General features: G+C 40.4%; 1 protein-coding gene across 2 annotated transcripts; it reads right to left on the bottom strand.

The window, feature by feature from the left end:
* Window positions 1–65: 65 nt before the first annotated feature.
* On the bottom strand, window positions 66–20,422 carry LOC118376581 (ubiquitin-conjugating enzyme E2 D2-like). 2 transcript variants are annotated; one of them, XM_035763309.2, is made up of 8 exons: window positions 20,076–20,422; window positions 8,566–8,629; window positions 8,446–8,477; window positions 8,280–8,357; window positions 8,035–8,140; window positions 7,829–7,922; window positions 7,601–7,650; window positions 717–865 (listed from the first exon to the last, which is right to left on the bottom strand). In XM_035763309.2, the coding sequence occupies exons 1-7, from the start codon at window positions 20,097–20,099 to the stop codon at window positions 7,602–7,604; spliced, it is 447 nt and encodes a 148-aa protein (XP_035619202.1). In that variant the 5' UTR covers window positions 20,100–20,422; the 3' UTR covers window positions 717–865; window position 7,601. The 2 variants fall into 2 exon arrangements, with proteins under 2 accessions (XP_035619206.1, XP_035619202.1); XM_035763313.2 differs by lacking the exon at window positions 7,601–7,650 and having other exon boundaries at window positions 66–865; window positions 20,076–20,421.
* Between the last annotated feature and the right edge of the window lie 693 nt (window positions 20,423–21,115).

Here is a 21,115-nt window from a genome sequence, read left to right as displayed (position 1 = left end):
ATGCATCTCCATGTTCATACATGTAAAAAGTAGTTATGTTACAAAACACACCAGAATACCAGAGGGTTATTTGTTCAACTTTATTGAGAAAAAAAATAAAAGTAACCATTAAATAGCAGAGCTATTAGTTGATCGATCAGCCATAGAGCTTTGAATAACGTATTCAGTGCAAAAGCGAGAACAGTGTTGTGGATGATGGATTAACTAATGGCTCCCGTTCTAAAAACAAAAGGAAAAGGATTAACAAAAAAGGTGAAACTTTAAAAAGTGGACACGTTTGCTCTCAACTCTTTTCATTCTCAGCAGCACATAAACCAATTATTTATCTTATCAACATGCATAAAATGTTTGTCCTTATTTACTGCAGATATAGCTAACTTCAGCAATTCTCCATTCAAACAGTTAAGAGTAAGTGTATAATATTCACAGACCTCAGTTCTCTAACGATATTGGCAAATCTTACAAAAAATGTGATTGCACCATGTTGATCCTCTCAATACAGAAATTGTGGCATTTGGAGAATCCTTATTCCTTTTAGTTGGCACTTTCTGCGCAAACTTAGAGAAATCAAGAGCTCTTCACAAAGTGGCTGTGGTTGGCTTTATACAGATACATGCTCCAATGAGAGTTCTGATCAATTAGCATGTTTTGGAAAGAAGGGGGCCATGGAGACATTTTTCCTTGTTAAGAGCATGGGCGAAAAATATCATTACTGTTATTGGCTGATGGTAAGGGATTGCGGCCGAATGGGCAAAATAATTACAGTAATTGAAAGTTTATTCCATCTATAATGCAAGTTGTTACGACCGTGACAGATTATCACATGGCATACTTCTGAGTCCATTCCCGGGCTATTCTGTTGTACCTGTGGAGATAGAACAAATCAGCAAAAAGAAAATAGACTGTCATTACACAATAGACAAGGGGTGTGAAGATCAAGAACGCCATGCATTACAACACAGCAACAGGTTGCCAACTACCCAAGTTGAACTTGAGATCTACGATGTTCACACACAAAATCCCCCATAGTCCCACCAAAATGGCATATAAACAGTCCCAGACAGTGGAAATACCGTCAGAACCAAGCCCAAATCTACCGAAGCAAAGGCAGATTTATTTAGAGCGGCCAAATATGTCTGCCTAGAGTTAGTTGAAGTGCTGTCAATAATATCACTGTCACAACCAATGACTGTATATATCAACTGTATAAAGGCAGCGGTGGTCCCGGCCCATCCACTGAAGAGCCAGGACCACCCAATCATATTGAGCAACAAAAAAATATATATACACTGAACAAAAAATAAAATGCAACATGTAAAGTGTTGGTCCCATTTTTTCATGAGTTGACAAATTCACATAAATTTTCCTTACGCACAAAAGGTTCTCTAAAATGTTGTGCACAAATTTGTTTACATCCCTGTTAAGTGAGCATTTTCCTCCTTTGCCAAGATAATTCATCCACCTGACAGGTGTGGCATATCAAGAAGCTAATTAAACAGCATGGCCATTACACAGGTGCACGTTGTGCTGGGGACAATAAAAAGGCCACTAAAATGTGCAGTTGTCACACACAAGACAATGCCACAGATGTCTCAAGTTGGAGGGAGTGTGCAATTGGCATGTTGACTGCAGGAATGTCCAACAGAGCTGTTGCCAGATAATTGAATGTTCATTTCTCAACCATAAGCTACCTCCAACGTTGTTTTAGAGAATTTGGCAGTACATCCAACCGGCCTCACAACCACATGTAAGCGCACCAGCCCAAGACCTCCACATCTGGCTTCTTAACCTGCGGAAGCGTCTGAGGTGGGGGGTGCTCAGGAGTATTTCTGTCTGTATTAAAGCCCATGTGGGGAAAAACTCATTCTGATTGGCTGGCTCCCCAGTGGAGGGACCTGGCTCCCAAGTGGGTGGGCCTATGCCCTCCCAGGCACACTAATGGCTGCGCTATTGCCCAGTCATGTGAAATCCATAGATTAGGGCCTAATTTATTTATTTCAATTGCTAGATTTTTTTTCTACAAACCCAAACTCTGTAAAATCTCTTTTTTTTTCCTTCTTAGGGGTGGATTAGCTTAATATTGCGGAACGATTGTTGCTTCCAGCAATGTAATTGTCTGTATCATTTCCTATCCCCCATATCTTTTTTTTGGTGTGTGTGTATATATATTATATATATATATATATATAAATATATAAATATATATATATATATATAAATATATATATATATAAATATATATATATATAAATATATATATATATTTATATATCTATTTTACAATAGTTATTTTGTTTGTTTTTAGTCCTTCCTCTATTTCTGATGTCCATCCAGTTTGATTTCTATTTGTAACTGTGCTATTTCACAACATTTCTGAACCTATATACATTTTACAGACCCTGTATGTTTTACATTTGTTATCTTGTTGTTATTAGTCCCACCCTTCAGCTCCATTCAACTCCTCCCATCACCATCCATTTTGGATTTCTCTTTGCCATATAGTTTTCAACTGTGCTGTTTCACAACAGCACTGAACCTTTCTATTCTCATAACTTCTACAGATTGTAAATTAAAATAAACATTTTTGCTAAATTAATGATTATATTATTGATCGATTTGACTATGGCTTTTCAAATCACCCAGTGTTGCCATCTGCAGCATTAGTTCTAGGTAAATTAGTTCAGTCAAAACTGTTCGCTGCTCTGGCTCCCCAATGGTGGAACACACTCCCTCACGACGCCAGGACAGCGGAGTCAATCACCACCTTCCGGAGACACCTGAAACCCCACCTCTTTAAGGAATACCTAGGATAGGATAAAGTAATCCCCCCCCCCTTAAAAGATTTAGATGCACTATTGTAAAGTGGCTGTTCCACTGGATGTCATAAGGTGAATGCACCAATTTGTAAGTCGCTCTGGATAAGAGCGTCTGCTAAATGACTTAAATGTATGTAATGTAAATGTAAATGTTGCAATTCTTCAGCCATTCCTGGACCTGTAACTAAAATCAAGCTACATATGGACAGTATCAAAATAAATTATCTAAATGACTGCCTCACAGCAAAATCTGCAGAGCTGGGAAGAATGTATCCCGCAAGAATTTTGTACAGTAATTTAAATTGAAAAATTCTACGTTTTGAATCCGGTGTTTTGCGTATCAATTCATAAACCCTTTGCAATGTATTTGGCACAGCTGTTAATCTTTTGGTCCTTAAATTGGTATATGTTTGTATTTATCACACTTTTCTTTAACCATTTATGTTCTTTAATGCAGGGCCGCCAGACAAGTTCCTTACTTTTTTCCCCTTCCACTTGCCTCTTCCATTTTTGTGGTAATGCTGCAATAAATTGGTTGTAATTTTGGGTAGAGCAGACATTCCCATGTCTGTGTTAGCTGCATATGTGTGACAACTCCACCAGTCCTATTTATGATTTCATTCACTAAAATTATACCTTTAAAACCTTTCATCGAAAAATGTTTGTTTTTTTAGCAATTAGTATATTTGAGTTTAACCACAATATTTGTTCTGTCTTTTCAGGTGGATTAACTGAAATTGCAACCAACTTTCTAAAGCTTGTTTTAAAATATGACGATATTTGGGAAATTTTGATTTCAAATAACCGAAAGTGAGCAGTTGTATAATGTATTCTTGAAGATGGGGTGAGACATTCCTACCAATTTACGAAATAACCAGTTTGGATTGAAGTATAACTTTTGTATGACTGATGCCTTTAGTGACGTCTAATGCTTTAATATTTAATCATTTTTGCCCTCCTAATTCATATTAGTTATATAAAATAGGCTTGTCATTCCAAATAAAATTGAATCTTTTTTGTTCATAATTTAATAATAATAATTTAAAAAGCAGGTCACTAGGTGTAGGCAAAACCATAAGGGGCGGCAGCGTAGCCTAGTGGTTAGAGTGTTGGACTAGTAACCGTAAGGTTGCGAGTTCAAACCCCCGAGCTGACAAGGTACAAATCTGTCGTTCTGCCCCTGAACACTGTTCCCAGGCAGTCATTGAAAATAAGAATATGTTCTTAACTGACTTACCTGGTTAAATAAAGGTAAAATAAATCAAATAAAATAAGCAAATAGGTAGTGTGATATGACTAAAGAGTTAATCAGGGTGATTTTTCCACAAATAGACAGGCATTTTCCTTTCCATGGTCGCAAACATTTATTGGAGTGAGAATTTTTTCTTTTGGGATATGTATACTGAGTATGTCCACATCCCCGTTAGACCATTTTATTGGTAAACTACACAGTAATGTAAAATGTAATTTCTTTAGTGATCCCATGCATAATATAGAACATATAATTAGGTTTTAATCCAGAGAGGTTAGCAAAACTCAGTAGAATCTTTGCATGTTGAGTTTATATTTTTGTTCAGTGTATATACACGCAGTGTACAAAACATTAAGAACACCTGCTCTTTACATGACAGACTGACCAGGTGAAAGCCATTATCCCTTATTGCTGTCACTTGTTAAAGCCACTTCAAAACAGTATAGATGAAGGGGAGGAGACTTGTAAAATGATTTTTAAGCCTTGAGACATGGATTGTGTGTGTGCAATTCAGAGGGTGATAGTAGGTGCCAGGTGCAACAGTTTGTGTCAATAACTGCAACGCTGTTGGGTTTTCCCACACAACAGTTTCCAGTGTGTATCAAGAATGGTCCACCACCCAAAGGACATCCAGCCAACTTGACAACTGCATTGGAGTCAACATGGGTCAGCATCCCTGTGGAAAGCTTTGGACACCTTGTCGAGTCCATGCCCTGACATATCGAAGGCAAGGGGGGGGGGTGCAACTCAATATTAGGTAGATGTTCCTAATGTTTGGTATACATCTCAGACACTACCAATCAAAAGTTTGGACACATACTCATTCAAGGGTTTTTCTTTATTTTTCCTATTTCTACATTGGAGAATAATAGTGAAGACATCAAAACTATGAAATAACATATGGAATCATGGAGTAACCAAAAAAAAAAAAAGGGTTAAAACAAATCAAAATACATTTTACACTTGAGATTCTTCAAAGTAGCCACCCTTTGCCTTGACTGCTTTGCACACTCTTGGCATTATCTCAACCAGCTTCATGAGGAATGCTTTTCTAACAGTCTTGAAGTAGTTCCCACATTTGCTGAGCACTTGTTGGCTGCTTTTCCTTCACTCTGCGGTTCAACTCATCCCAAACCATCTCAATTGGGTTGAGGTCGGGTGACTGTGGAGGCCAGGTCATCTGATCCAGCACTCAATCACTCTTCTTCTTGGTCAAATAGCCCTTACACAGCCTGGAGGTGTGTTTTGGGTCACAGAACGCTGTGGTAGCCATGCTGGTTAAGTGTATCTTGGGCCCTCCCGAGTGGTGCAGTGGTCCAAGGCACTGCATCGCAGTTGCTAGCTGTGCCACTAGAGATCCTGGTTCGAGTCAAGGCTCTGTCACAGCCGGCTGCGACCGGGAGACCCATGGGGCGACGCACAATTGGCCCAGCGTCGTCCGGGTTAGGGGAGGGGTTGGCCAACAGAGATGTCCTTGTCCCATCGCGCTCAAGCGACTCCTGTGGCGGGCCGGGTGCATGCACGCTGACATGGTCACCAGTTGTACGGCGTTTCTTCCGACACGTTGGTCTGGCTGGCTTCCAGATTAAGCAGGCATTGTGTCAAGAAGCAGTGCGGTTTGGTTCGGTTGTGTTTTGGAGGACGCATGGCTCTCGACCTTCGCCTCTCCCAAGACTATATGGGAGTTGCATAGATGAGACAATTGGACACCACGAAATTGGGGAGAAACAGGGGTAAAAGTTTAAAAAATAAATTTTTAAAAGTGTCTTGAATTCTAAATAAATCACTGAGAGTGTCACCAGCAAAGCACCATCACACCTCCTCCATGCTTCATGGTGGGAACCACACACAGACAGCGGTTGGGACCAAAAATCTCAAATTTGGTCTCATTAGACCAAAGGACAGACAGTCATTTCTCTTTGCTTGTTTGAGCTGTTCTTGCCATAATACAGACTTGGACTTTTACCAAATAGGGCAATCCTCTGTATACCACCCCTACCTTGTCACAACACAACTGATTGGCTCAAACGCATTAAGGAAGGAATACCTAGGAAAGGATAAGTAATCCTTCTCACCCCCCTAAAAGATTTAGATGCACTATTGTAAAGTGGCTGTTCCACTGGATGTCATAAGGTGAATGCACCAATTTGTAAGTCGCTCTGGATAAGAGCGTCTGCTAAATGACTTAAATGTAAATGTAAATTCCACAAATTAACATTTAACAAGGCACACGTGTTAATTGAAATGCATTCCAGGTGACTACCTCATGAAGCTGGTTGAGAGAATGCAGATTGAGAATGCCGATTGTGCAAAGCTGTCATCAAGGGTGGCTACTTTGAAGAATCTCAAATATATGTTTAACACTTTTTTGGTTATTACATGATTCCATATGTGTTGTTTTCATTTTGATGTCTAAACAATTATTCTACAATATAGAAAATAGTAAAGAATAAAGAAGAACGCTTGAATGAGTAGGTGTCCAAACTTTTGACTGGTACTGTGTATATTTTTTTAATGCTCTCTACTTGTTAGTGTTCCAAACAGGACATTTGTCTTCTTACCTAAACATGCAAACACCATCAGATAGAATTCATAGCAAGCAATGCACTGGAATGACATTCAGATGAACTGGAATGACATTTAACTGAAAGCCACACCACTAATAAGCCAAGAATATGACTGCATTGAGGCAGAAACCACTGTGCTTCTATGGCTATATGCACCATGCCACTGCTTACTTCATTAGCAAACAAGACAGCTCATAATCCAGTGCCTTTATCACAGTCACACTTATACTTTAACTTTAATTAGCTTTCAAATGCTAAATTCTTTCAACCTCATGGCAAAATGTGTAGAATAGCATGAGATTAGCTATAAAATGGCACAGTTTCCTCTCTACCCAATGACAAAATGTGTAGAATTGCAGGAAGTTAGACATTGTGTTTTTTGGGGCCCACTCACATTTCTGCAGGCCCACCCACAAAAAAATGTCTGGCCAAAGCTATTGATCGCATGACACCACGCATTCCCGCATTTGAAGTCAAATAAATCAGTTGCGATGGCGTCTCATGTCAGAGATTTATGTAGACAGAACATGCAGTTTGAGCAACACCGGGAAGTGACGTTGCAGGCTAGCTCAGTGCTGCCCCCTCTCATTGAGTATCTCAAATTGAAGGCCGACCGGGGTACTGCAGGCTGCCATGAGCTATAAAATTATCCTCATAACCTGTGTACGATTTTAAAATAATCAGGAAATACACCTGGTGTAGTAAAATTAATTATTGGTGCCATGATTGTCATCAAAAATTATATTTTTATTTACACAAAGATTGTCATTTTCCACTTCACTATAACCACAAACAGGGGGGGGGTCTTGTTTTCTGCAAACAATGCCTGCAGTACCACGGTCGGCCTTGAACTTCGTGGCTTCAATGAGAAGGGAGAGGAGTCCTTCTCCCCTGGTCACAACCCATAAAGCTCCACCACAGACACACACACGGTCCACTCCCTTCACAATGCAGGGCAGTCTTACCCTAAAGCATAGCGTACTTGTCTGTCCATTCTCTCGCTAGTCTATTATACCTGATATGGAAGGAAAGGTCCTATATTATAAAGATATGACATTATAGGAATTAACTATCATTTAGCACCTATCTCGTTCAAGTCTCGGATCAAAAAGTGGCATAATATAATAATAACTATTAGAGTATGCAGTTCATGAACAAAATGTAGGACAAAGCTGGGTCTACAGTATACTTACTTTTCAGTATCTGTTTTGTAGATACGGGCGATTTCTGGCACTAACGGGTCGTCAGGGTTGGGGTCACATAAGAGAGAACAAATGGACAAAAGTACTGAAAAGGAGATTAGAAACAAGTATTAGAAGTGGATCTTAGGCATTTGAATTGAAATGAAGTCAAGGTAAAAAATGTGTATCAAAAGCATGAAAAACAACAAACATCCTACCTTTAGAGATAGTTAATGCTGGAGACCACTGTGATCTCAAAATATCCAGGCAGATGCTGCCGTTACTGTTAATATTTGGGTGATAAATTCTTGTGGTGAATGCTAGCTGCAATGAAAAGGTTGGAGCAGCAATCAAACGCATGATTACATAAGATCAACGGAAACCATACTTCCTCAATCGTCTACATGCATCAAGAAAACTATTAATTGTAATAGAACAGAGGAAGAGGAGAGAAAATAATTACCTTAGGTGGTTTGAAGGGGTAGTCTGTGGGGAAATGAATGGTCAGGAAAAAAACGCCACCTTGGTATGGACTGTCATTCTGAAAAGAAACAAAAATGTCAACGACACACTGACCAGCCAAAACTAATGCAACTTCAATGAGCAAACACTTTATAAATTATACTTACAGGCCCCATAATTGTAGCTTGCCAATGAAACACTGGAAAACAAGAAAGTATATACAGTTAGAAACATGTTTCAATGTTAAGAATGTTCGCTCAAATAAAAGTGCTTAGGTTTGGCCTTACTGTCATCTCCAACAGGGCCAGCGGAACACTGTGCAGGAGGGTCCCTGGCCAGGTCGTTCAGCTCCTGAAAGAGGGACCAAACCAGGACACCATCAGTCCCACTATTCCCCTACCAACATGGTTATTGAGTTTCTCATCCCTTCAACTCCACCTATTTAGCTGATCCAGCATAATGGCTGTGGTTGCAAACACATGTGCATTGGTGATTATTTTATAGGACAACTGGAAACAGCAAACTCCATGATACTGCTACTGCACAGACCTCACAGTTGTATTTCGAAGGGCATTTACATTGTATTTACATTGCTGCCGTTGCAAAGAGCACTGCACAGTAAGTATTTCTAAAGGTTAATTAGGGACGGAGGAAAAGAGGAAACAATTTTCATAATGACAATGCACAATGACTTGTCTTGGCCCTAGTGAAAGTGGGCAGTGACTTAACAGGTTTCTTGTATTGCAGTGGTAGAGAATATGGTCTCTTGCAGAGCCCCCTGCCAGAGCAAACACTTCAGGAAACCAGATTAGGTAAGAACTTCTTTGGCCAATAAATAAAATTATATTTGTCATGTGCTTCGTAAACAACAGGTGTAACCTAGTGATGTCACAATACCACGGGGTTAAACATTCTGAGTAGCCTAGAGTTCTGTTCGCCCAGTCACATTTTCTAAATGTTCTGCGCATGTGCTTCGCAAAAACCTGTCACTGAAATTCACCTTCTACTCAATACAACTAACTGAATTTCATTTCACACTGTTCAGTGTATAATAGAGTACTGCATAGAATTTCTGATTTGCAAAAGCCTACCTGTGATTTGGCTGGAGGAATAGGAGGAAGGAATATACATGTATAATGATCTGCAAGTCATTGTGGCAGTAAGGGAAAACACTGCATTAAACTTTTACTCAGTTAACACACACAAACACACAGCTCCCAACTTATAACTTCAGGCACCATATAACATTTAAGAATCACCAGAAATATAATTTAAATAGATTTTAAGCTTACATTGAAGCACATCTCATGAGTAGCAGACCCTTTTCCTTTCTTCCTGTGCCAATCAAATTTTCCTAGACCTACTGTCAAGGCCAAGAAACTCCTGGCAGATTAACTTAAACTGGATCCTAAACGCATCGAGATGGAGGATGCATATGAATGGAACTTTCATCCCCGATGGACAGCCCAGATCTATAGTGGTGAAACTGCTCAGGTTCAAAGACAAGGAGGAGATTCTCAGGTGAGCCATGTGCCTGAAGGGAACCAAAATCTTCATCAATGAAGACTTCTCCGAAAAGGTACACCTCAAAAGAAAGGAACTGCAGCCACGACTAATTGAAGAACAAAAAAAAGGCAACATCGCATACCTGAAGTATGATCAGCTGGTCATTCACCCCCCATCTCGTAGGCCTATGGTAAGTCACTCAGCTATATTACACTGATTTGACACAAACGCATTCACACCAACAGATACACATATTTTCTGTACTTTGTTCATGTGTTTCACCTAACCTCAAGCGGATCCTTTGTCTGAACCACCCAGGGCATTTGAACTGATTCCAGAGGCTGACCCAAAACGTCGCCCAAGAAGAGGCGGGCGGAGTGGTCTTCTGGTCAGACTTTGTTGGCTTGCACAACACCCACCGCTGCAGAATATATTACTTGCTAATGTCCAGTCTAGATAACAAGGTAGACGAAAATAGGCCACGGGTTGCTTTCCAGAGAGACATCAGGGATTGTAACATACTCTGTTTCACGGAAACATGGCTCTCTCGGGATATAGCCATCTGGATTCTTTGTGTGTCACGCCGACAGGAATAAACATATCTCCTGGAAGAAGAAATTGCAGGGTGTGTGTTTCATGATTAACGACTCATGGTGTAATTGTAATAACATACAGGAACTCAAGTCCTTTTGTTCACCCGACCTTCAATCAACATTCAATCAAATGCCAACCGTATTATCTCCCAAGATAATCCTCCTATTGTCACAGCCGTGTATATCCCCCCTCAAGCCGATACCAGGACGGCCCTCAAGGAACTTCACTGGACTTTAGGCAAACCATATATCCTGAGGCTGCATTTATTGTAGCTGGAGATTTTAACAAGGCAAATTTGAGAACAAGGCTACCTAAATTCTATCAGCAAATTGACTGTAGTGCTCGTGCAAGAAAAATACTGGATCACTGCAAATCTAACTTCCGTAATGCATACAAGACCCACCCCCCCCCCTTCGTCAAATCTGACCACGACTCCATTTTGCTCCTCCCTTCCTATAGGCAGAAACTCAAACAGGATGTACCCGTGCTAAGGACTATTCAAAGGTGGTCTGACCAATCGGAATCCACACTTCAAGATTGTTTTGATCACGCAGACTGGAATATGTTCCAGGTATCCTCAGATCACGGACTACCAAAGGAAAACTAGCCACTTCAGACAAAACACCCTTGCCTGCTTTGAGGATAATACAAGGATTGTGGGCTCTCCTTCTCCGTGGCCGAGGTAATACATTGAAATGCGTTAACGCTCGCAAGGCTGCCGGCCCAGACAGCACCCCTAGTCACGTCCTCTGAGCATGCACAGACCAGCTGGTTGGAGTGTTTACGGATATATTCAATCTCTCCCAATCCCAGTCTGCTGTCTCCACATGCAAAGAAACCAAAGTAGGCAGAAGGTAACTGAACTAAATGACTACCACCCTGTAGCACTAACCTCTGTCATCATGATGTGTTTTGAGAGACTAGTCAAAGATCATATCACCTCCACCTTACCGGTCATCCTAGACAAGGCCTGGGCAACTCCAGTCCTCGGGGGCCTGATTAGTGTCACACTTTTGCCCCATCAAAGAACTCCAATAATCAACTAATCATGATCTTCAGTTAAAAATGCAATTAGTTTGAAATCAGGTGAGTTTGCTAGGGATTGGGGAAAAGTGACACCAATCAGGCCCCAGAGGACTGGAGTTGCCCAGGCCTGCCCTAGAACCACTTCAATTTACTTACCTCCCCAATAGGTCCACAGATGATGCAATCGCCATCACACTGCCCTATCCCATCTGGACAAGAGGAATACCTATGTAAGAATGCTGTTCATTGAACACCATAGTACCCTCCAAGCTCATCAATAAGCTGGAGGCCCTGGGTCTCAACCCCTGATGGGACACCCCAGGTGGTGGAGGTAGGAAACAACATATCCACTTCGCTGATCCTCAACACTGGGGCCCCACAAGGGTGTGTCCTCAGCACCCTCCTGTACTCCATGTTCACCCATGACTGCGTAGCCATGCATGTCTCCGAATCAATCAGGAAGTTTTCAGACGACACAACAGTAGTAGGCTTGATTACCAACAACGACGAGACAGCTTACAAAGAGGAGGTGAGGGCCCTGGGAGAGCGGTGCAAGGAAAATAACCTATCACTCAACGTCAACAAAAAAGGAGCTGATCGTGGACTTCAGGAAACAGCAGAGGGAGCACCCCCCCAAACCACATCGACGGGACAGCAGTGGAGAAGGTTGAAAGTTAAGTTCCTCGGTGTACACATCACGGACAAACTGAAATGGTCCACCCACGCAGTGAGGTGAAGGCACAACAGCACCTCTTCATCCACAGAAGGCTGAAGAAATGTGGCTTGTCACTAGAGGCGCTGCTGCCTATGTAACAGTATAACTTTAGACCGTCCCCTCGCCCATACCCGGGTGTGAACCAGGGACCCTCTGCACACATCAACAACAGTCACCCACGAAGCATCGTTACCCATCGTTCCACAAAAGCCGCGGCCCTTGCAGAGCAAGGGGAACCACTACTTCAAGGTCTCAGAGCAAGTGACATCACTGATTGAAACGCTATTTAGCATGCACCACCGCTAACTAGCTAGCCGTTTCACATTCGTTAGACTTGAAATCAATGTCCACTTTAATAATTTTATCACTAGTCACTTTAATAATGTTTACATATCTTGCATTACTCATCTCATGCGTACAGTTGAAGTCGTAAGTTTACATACACTTAGGTTGGAGTCATTAAAACTGGTTTTCAACCATTCCACAAATTTCTTGTCAACAAACTATAGTTTTGGCAAGTCGGTTAGGACATCTACTTTGTACATGACACAAGTAATTTCTCCAACAATTGTTTACAGATTATTCCACTTATAATTCAGTGTATCACAATTCCAGTGGGTCAGAAGTTTACATGCACTAAGTTGACTGTGCCTTTAAACAGCTTGGAAAATTCCAGAAAATGATGTCATGGCTTTAGAAGCTTGGAATGGAATAAGAATATATACATATAAATATATGGATGAGCAATGATAGAGCAGCATAAGCAAGATGGTTTTAAAAAACAATATATACAGTTGAAGTCGGAAGTTTACATACACCTTAGCCAAATACATTTAAACTCAGTTTCACAATTCCTGACCTTTAATCCAAGTAACGATTCCCTGTCTTAGGTCAGTTAGGATCACCACTTCATATTAAGAATGTGAAATGCCAAAATAATAGTAGAGAGAATTATTTATTTCAGCTTTCATTTATTTCATCACATTCCCAGTGGGTCAGAAGTTTACATACACTCAATTAGTATTTGGTAGCATTGCCGTAAAATTGTTTGACTTGGGTCAAACGTTTCAGGTAGCCTTCCACAAGCTTCCCAAAATAAGTTGGGTGAATTTGGCCCATTCCTCCTGACAGAGCTGGTGTAACTGAGTCAGGTTTGTAAGGCCTCCTTGCTCGCACATGCTTTTTCAATTCTACCGACAAAATTTCTATAGGATTGAGGTTAGGGCTTTGTGATGGTCACTCCAATACCGTGACTTTGTTGTCCTTCAGACATTTTGCCACAACTTTGGAAGCATGTTTGGGGTCATTGTCCATTTGGAAGACCCATTTGCGACCAAGCTTTAACTTCCTGACTGATGTCTTGAGATGTTGCTTCAATATATCCACATAATTTTCCTACCTCATGATGCCATCTGTTTTGTGAAGTACACCAGTCCCTCCTGCAGCACAACATGATGCTGCCACCCCCATGCTTCACAGATGGGATGGTGTTCTTCGGCTTGCAAGCCTCCCCCTTTTCCCTCCAAACATAATGATGGTCATTATGGCAAACAGTTTCATCAGACCAGAGGACATTTCTCCAAAAAGTACAATCCTTGTCCCCATGTAGTTACAAACCGTAGTCTGGCTTTTTTTATTGCGGTTTTGGAGCAGTGGCTTCTTCCTTGCTGAGCAGCCTTTCAGGTTGTCGATATAGGACTTGTTTTACTGTGGATATAGATACTTTTGTACCCGTTTCCTCCAACATCTTCACAAGGTCCTTTATTGTTGTTCTGGGATTGATTTACAGTTTTCGCACCAAAGTAAATTTATCTCAAGCTTCCAAGCTGTTTAAAAGGCACAGTCAACTTAGTGTATGTAAACTTCTAACCCACTGGAATTGTGATACAGTGAATTATAAGTGAAATAATCTGTCTGTAAACAATTGTTGGAAAAATTACTGGTGTCATGCACAAAGTAGATGTCCTAACCGACTTGCCAAAACTATAGATTGTTAACAAGAAATTTGTGGAGTGGTTGAAAAACGAGTTTTAAATGACTCCAACCTAAGTGTATATACACTTCCGACTTCAACTCTTTACCAAATCTATGCAAACTGGTATTGTTCCTAAAGATTCGAAAATTGTTATCCCCATTATTAAAATCTGTGGATCAAATATGCTTTACAAATAGTCACCCAATATCTGTACTACCATGTTTTTCTAAAATGCTAGAAAAATTGGTGTACAAAAGAATGTTTTTTTTTTTTAAATCAACTATTCTCTGTGAGCACCAATATGATTTTCGTTAAAAATATTTCACAGATATGGCTCTTTTGCAACTTGTGGATAAAATATTTACAGCCCTTAAAAATGAATACGCTCTTGGCATCTTTTTGGATTTATCCAAAACATTTGACATGGTTGACAAACTATTACTTTCTAAATTGCATTATTACGGTTTTCATGATTATATAGTTATGTTTATGATAGAGATTTTTTTTTAGGCAAATGGCATTAGCATCTACCAGGGCCAAGATATCCTGTGGCGTCCCACAGGGTTCAATAATTGGACCTTTGTTATTCGTAATCTATAATCAATGACCTTGCTGCCGTGTCTTCTACCGTACTTCCCATTCTCTTTGCTGATGATACCAATTAGATTTATCACACAAGAATTTTGATTTACTAATTAATGAAGCCAACTCAGGCATGGCCACATTTTCTGAATGGTTCCAGATAATTTGTTCATCTTTAAACGTTGACAAAATCCAACTTTATTGTATTCACTAGTAAGAACACGGAATATTGTAAAACTGAGCTAGGATCTCAATTGGTGGGAATGAAATGGAACAAGTCACATCCACTAGATTCCTTGGAGTTCTAATTTATGAAAAGTTATCCTGGAAAAACCATATTAAACTTGATGGCAGCAAAGTGATGAAATATGTTGGTATCATCAGAAAAATTAGTGGTTTGGTTCATCAGGCACACCAACAGGTTCACCAACAGATGCACATCTGTATTCCTGGTCATGTGAAATCCATAGATTTGGGTCAAATTTAATTAATTCAATTGACTGATTTTCTTATAAGAACTGTAACTCAGTTAAATCTTTGAAATTGTTGCATGTTTGCATTTAGATTTTTGACCAGTATAAATTAGCGCAAATCAAAATAAGAAAAAAAGGTAACATCTGTAATACAGGTCATTTTTAAAAACCATTTAGGCTAGAGACAACACGTTCTCTGCTGTAAAGCTACAAGCATGCCAGCCGCAAAGCTGTGCTCCATTTCCCCTCTCTGGCGCTCAGAGTCTGCATGACAGCGAATTTGCAGTGTAATCAGACTGGCCTGTGCTCATGGTTATAACAGGCGATTATTACATTATACAATGTATCAACTTCTCTCGCTCTGCTCCAATGTCATAAATGTACAAATATAACAGAAGACTCATCAGGGTCTGCATCCCTGCTCGCCATCACGGTTAAACTATATATTTTTTAAACGGGTGGTGCAAAAGATGCGCAGGAAAAGCGGATGGAGAGAAGCAGGTGAGTGAGGGTTGGCAGGGGATGCGGCTGGCGGATTACAGCTGCCACGTGATTTACACATTAAAGTGAAGTGGATATTATTAGACTGGCGCATCCCGGTCTTAAATTCAACTGAATTTAGGAACAAAACTGCCTTTATAAAACTTTTATAATAGGTGCCAGCTGGTTCTTTAGAAGAGCTGAAAAATGTGGTAGTATCATATGAAACGGTACTACAGAATTCTAAAATGTTGGTATCATAAGTATCATGATGTTTTGGTACTGTGATATTACCGTGTTATCGGTATACCGTGCAACTAATAGTGAAATATTTACTTATGGGCACTTCCCAACAATGCAGAGAGAATAGAAATTATAACACAAGGAATAAATACACAAAGAATAACGATAACTTGGCTATCTATATACACGGGGTACCAGTACCAAGTCGATGTGCAGTTGTAATTGAGGTAGATATGTACATATACAGTATGTAAGTAGTCAGACACCTTGACTTTTTCCACTTTGTTACGTTACAGCCTTATTCTAAAATTGATTAAATAGTTTTTTCCCCCTTCAAATCAATCTAAACACAATATCCCATAATGACAAAGCAAAAACAGGTTTAGCTCTAGGAAGAGTCTTGGTGGTTCCAAACTTCCATTTAAGAATGATGGACATCACTGTGTTCTTGGGGACCTTCAATGCTGCAGATATTTTTTGGTACCCTTGCCCTTATCTGTGCCTCTGCACAATCCTGTCTCAGAGCTCTACGGACAACTCCAACCTTGTGGCTTGGTTTTTGATCTGACATGCACTGTCAGCTATTGGACCTTATATAGACAGGTGTGTGCCTTTCCAAATCATGTCCAATCAATTGAATTTACCACAAGTTGTAGAAACATCTCAAGGATGGTCAATGGAAACAGGATGCACCTGAGCTCAATTTCGAGTCTCACAGCAAAGGGTCTGAATACTTATGCAAATAAGGTATCCGTTTTTATTTTTAATACATTTGCCAACATTTCTACTAGGGATGCACGATATATCGGTGAACATAACGGAATCGGACGATATTAACTAAAAATGCCAACATCGGAATCGGGAGATACATGCAAAACCGATGTTAAAGCTGTCGTGCATACCTATATAACGTAGGTACATGACGTAATGATGGCACGTAAAATTGTGCGCTATTCGTGCAACACAGCATTCCTAAACTAGCCCACAATGTCTGCTGTGTGGATCGAGCAGTCAACAAGTCGAGCAGTCATTTGAAAGAATAACATTTCAAAGGTGAAATCCATTAAAGCCAAGATAATGGAATTCATTGCCCTGGACAATCAACTGTTCTCTGTTGTGGGTGATGTTGGCTCTCGCCAACTGGTTGAGCACCAGGACACACTACCAAGTGTGCTATTTTTCAGATGTTGCCCTACCGGAGTTACAGTGATAGCGTCACTGCTATTAGCTTCACGACATACATACTATGGAACGCTGTTTGGGTCTTTGCGTGTCAACAAATATAAAATAGCACTGTCAAAGCTGTACGAAAAAGTCTGACACGAAAATACCCAAACGATGTCCCATAGAAATCCTGGTTGAGAATGAAACGACTTAACAAACAACGAAACAAGTAAAAAAAATTGGTTTTGATTATGTTTTACTGGTACTGGGGACATACGTAAATGCCAACACAATAACTTGGTCAGTGTGATGTGTGTAACCTTTATTTAACTAGGCAAGTCCGTTAAGAACAAATTCTTATTTACAATGACGGCTTACCCCGGCCAAACCCTGTACGACGCTAGGCCAATTGTGCGCCGTCCTCTGGGAATCACAATCACAGCCGGACGTGATACAGCCTGGATTCGAACCAGGGACTGTAGTGATGCCTTTTGCACTGAGATGCAGTGCCTTAGACAGCTGTGTCCATATGTGTGTTTTAACTATTTAACTGTACTAGAATGCTTAAAAGGCTGCTATTTTTTTTATATTGGTAATCGGTATCGTTTTTTTTTGGCAAGGAAAATATCACTAATATCTACAAACCTGTTTTCACTTTGTCACAATGGGGTAGTAGGGGGAAGATGGGTTAAATAATATATTCAAATCTATTTTAGAATAAGGCTGTGATTTAACAAAATGTGTAAAAGGGGAAGTGGTCTGAATAGTTTCCAAACACACTGTAGGTAGGGATAAAATGACTAGGCAACAGGATAGATAAACAGTAGCAGCAGCATATGTGGTGAGTCAATAGTTAGTGCAAAAAGGGTTAATGCAGATAACCAATAGCTACCTGGATTAACTATTTAACTATTTAGCAGTCTTACGGCTTGGGGGCAGAAGCTGTTCAGGGTCCTTTTGATTACCGTCTATATTGCATACGGGTCTGATTGGGAGAGGATGAGACAATGTTTGTCATCAAATAGATTAGTAAAAGACGTGTAAGTCAAGCCTTGAACAGGTAGGAAGCTGTGGGCTGTATTTCCGTCAGGCACAGGTGGTGTCTGTGCAAATCTGAGCTAGCGTATAAAGATACACAGCTGTCACTCAACCAGTAACAGCCTGTGTGACACTGGCCTAGGATTCCACCACTATGGTCTACTAACCGGTTAGAAAGATCAACACTGAACCATTATGTAAATACGGACCTGCTATAACTCAGTAATAAACATAGGCCTGTAAAGACTTGAGTAATGCGTATGTGAGTTGGGGCAAGTAATTAGCATCGGATGATAGGGAATACTGAACTTTGCATGATAGATGAAAGCTTAACCCTGACAAATTGTGGCAATGTCTTACTCAAACACCTGAGTCAGAATGACGATTGGCCAGACCAGTGTTATACTGTGGGAGCCCAAACGGGAGGGAAAGACAACAGCAGCATTGCTGTCAGTGTGTGTCTATCTGCACTCAAGCACTTCTCTGTGGTTGAGCAAACCTAAAGAGTGGGCTTAGTGAAATTAGAAAGGTTTTTGATAAGCAAATTAATAAATCTGAGTTATATGCATCGTACTTAATATTCAGGTCTACATTTTGTTGTTGGTTTCAATTCAGTTCAATTGTGTCAGTATCTTTGAAACTATAACCTGTCAAAATAAAGTTGCATACTCCATATATAAACTCACAGCACTTTAATGGGTATTTACCAACGTGTCGGCATCACTGTGCCTTATTGTTTATTCACCGTTAGTCAGCACCTCCACACAAACTAATTTTCCGTGTGTGCGCCAGCTCATGGTTTTTAATCTACTAGTACCTTTGAAACTAATTCCAATTCTAATAGGTTCTTTATGCAATAAGTTATTTGTACAGTAACAACCAATGTTCCCCTTTATTTTCAGGCAGGACTCAAAGGGCTTTGAAGCAACATCCTGGAATACCAACAATTTATTTTTAGGCATGGGCCCTGTCCCACTTAAGGTGAACAGCTAGCAGCATAGGCCAACATTCGTTTACATCTATTCAAAAGGAACATTTATAAGATACTCCTTACATAACACCCCCCCCTAAAAAAAAGTTAAGGGTGTAGACATTGGTTTAACACCTACTACAGCAATGTAATGTTGGTGACCTCATCCATGGTGTTTTAGTTAGAATATTTGCCAATGACAATAGAATAGGCATACCTATCACTTAACACCATGGCCCTATAACATTCAAAGCTCAGTAATATGGTATGTGTTCAACTAACTACATTTACTTGCAAAACCAATATTAGGAGAGGTGTTTAATGTTGAACTTGGCTTGGGGGTACAGCAATTCCAGACTAACATAGTAGTAATACCACAGCAGCTAGCTAAGTCTATTTTTTATGCCCGTGGTTTCTTAAAATAGTAGAGGCCAGAATAAAATACCCACACCAGGATAACACTTGACTTGGCCAGCTTGCATGACAAGGTTTATATTTCCAGCAAGGAACTCCAACCCGAAACATGCCACGAGCTGGTAACGTTAGTGGTATGCAACAGCCTTATCCTCCCTCTCATCAGGTTTCACCATATCTTCTTAGCTCCAGTAGAAGTTTAAGGGATAACGTTACTAGCTAACAAACTTTACACTAACTAACCTAACGTTGGTCAAGTCATTTAGCTACTTAGATTCTTTACTAATGTTTTGGTCACACTCACTTTAAAGTGGCTAAAACTAGCTAGCTAAGCTAGGCCCTGTTGCCACTTTGCTACTGCTAGCTAAAATGGCTAACCAAAAGCCAAGGCAGCACGCTTGGCTAGCTAACGTTATAGCGAGCTAAGGTTATAGCGAGCTAGCTAACGTTACAGCGAGCTAGCTAACGTTATAGTCAGCTGCCCACTGTACGACATTAACTAACGTAGTTATCTAACTAAAACGACATATCAATTTCACCACATTAGCTACCTGCTACAGAAGATCTAACTTATTAAGCAGTATTTACGGCAAAGCGTCAAACAACAATCCATTTACCTTGTGAATTCGTTTTAAGGCCATTCTGCCAGTGCGTAGCAGGGAGCGGTTGTCGAAGGAGAGCACAGGCTAACTACGTGATGCTAACTAGCATATATCAATTAGCTGTAGTGTAAGGCGAACTACCTAACGTGTTAGTTACCTAGCTAGCTTTACAAAAATGTACAATTTTACTTTTACAGTTGAGACAATGGTATCAATATAGAATGATATTCTGGCTTTCCTTTGTCGACAGCCTTTGACTGCACTGATATTTTAACGTTGCCGTTACAAACTTGACCAGCCGAATGATTACGTTAGCTCAGCTCGTTCTTCTGGTCACGACTGTGAAGTGAGCAATATTCGCGATGAGTGCAATCAGCGGTTCGCCTTCAAAAGAAAAGTCCTGCATTGAAACTGGTGCAAACGGATACAAATAGTTCAATCATGCCACAATTGGACGAGGTAATGCTAAACAAGGTTGGAATGTCCTTACATAAAGACAATCATTTATTCATTTTACAATGAACTGTAAAAATCTGTTGAAATCTCAAAAGGTTTGACAGTGCTACCATGACCGCCCTCGTGAGGGAAACCCTGCTAATTAGAAACATCATGATATGCCAGTATATAAAGCTTGATGTTACAGATTACACTTTTAGGGGGGGTCTACTAACCACTGGTCTGGCAACCATCATTACGCACACCTGTTCCCCATAGTTACGCACACCTGGACCTCATCATCACCTTGATTATTCTCCCTTTATTTAGCCCTCAGTAGATTCAGTCATCAGCCAGTATTGGTTTTGTCACGTTCAGTACACTGCTCCTGTTTTGTTTATCTGCCTTTTTCTATTGATTAATTAAACTCACCTTCTGCACCTGCTTCCTGACTCCCAGTGTATACATTAAAGAATGATTCCTCACTATATGGAAGCAGCAGAAAAGAAAGACATCTCCCAGACGTTTGGCGAACAGGGACACCTACTCCACCAACACCACGATCAGCTGGCGCAACTGGGTGCGGCTATGGATGATGTCCTCCGCATCCTCCAACGCCT

This window comes from Oncorhynchus keta, chromosome 4, assembly GCF_023373465.1.
Source record: "Oncorhynchus keta strain PuntledgeMale-10-30-2019 chromosome 4, Oket_V2, whole genome shotgun sequence".
Lineage (NCBI taxonomy): Eukaryota > Metazoa > Chordata > Actinopteri > Salmoniformes > Salmonidae > Oncorhynchus > Oncorhynchus keta.
Note: the sequence above shows the minus strand (reverse complement) of the source record. Positions and strands in the feature narration are given on the sequence as shown.

What these genes read in the sequence shown, in the direction of transcription:
- LOC118376581 (XM_035763309.2), bottom strand. Translation starts at nt 20,099, where the DNA reads ATGGCCTTAAAACGAATTCACAAG. An exon ending in CCTTAAAACGAATTCACAAG is followed by an intron (nt 8,630 to 20,075) that starts GTAAATGGATTG and finishes TCCCTCTTTCAG; the next exon opens with GAGCTGAACGACCTGGCCAG. An exon ending in AAGCTACAATTATGGGGCCT is followed by an intron (nt 8,358 to 8,445) that starts GTAAGTATAATT and finishes GTTTCTTTTCAG; the next exon opens with AATGACAGTCCATACCAAGG.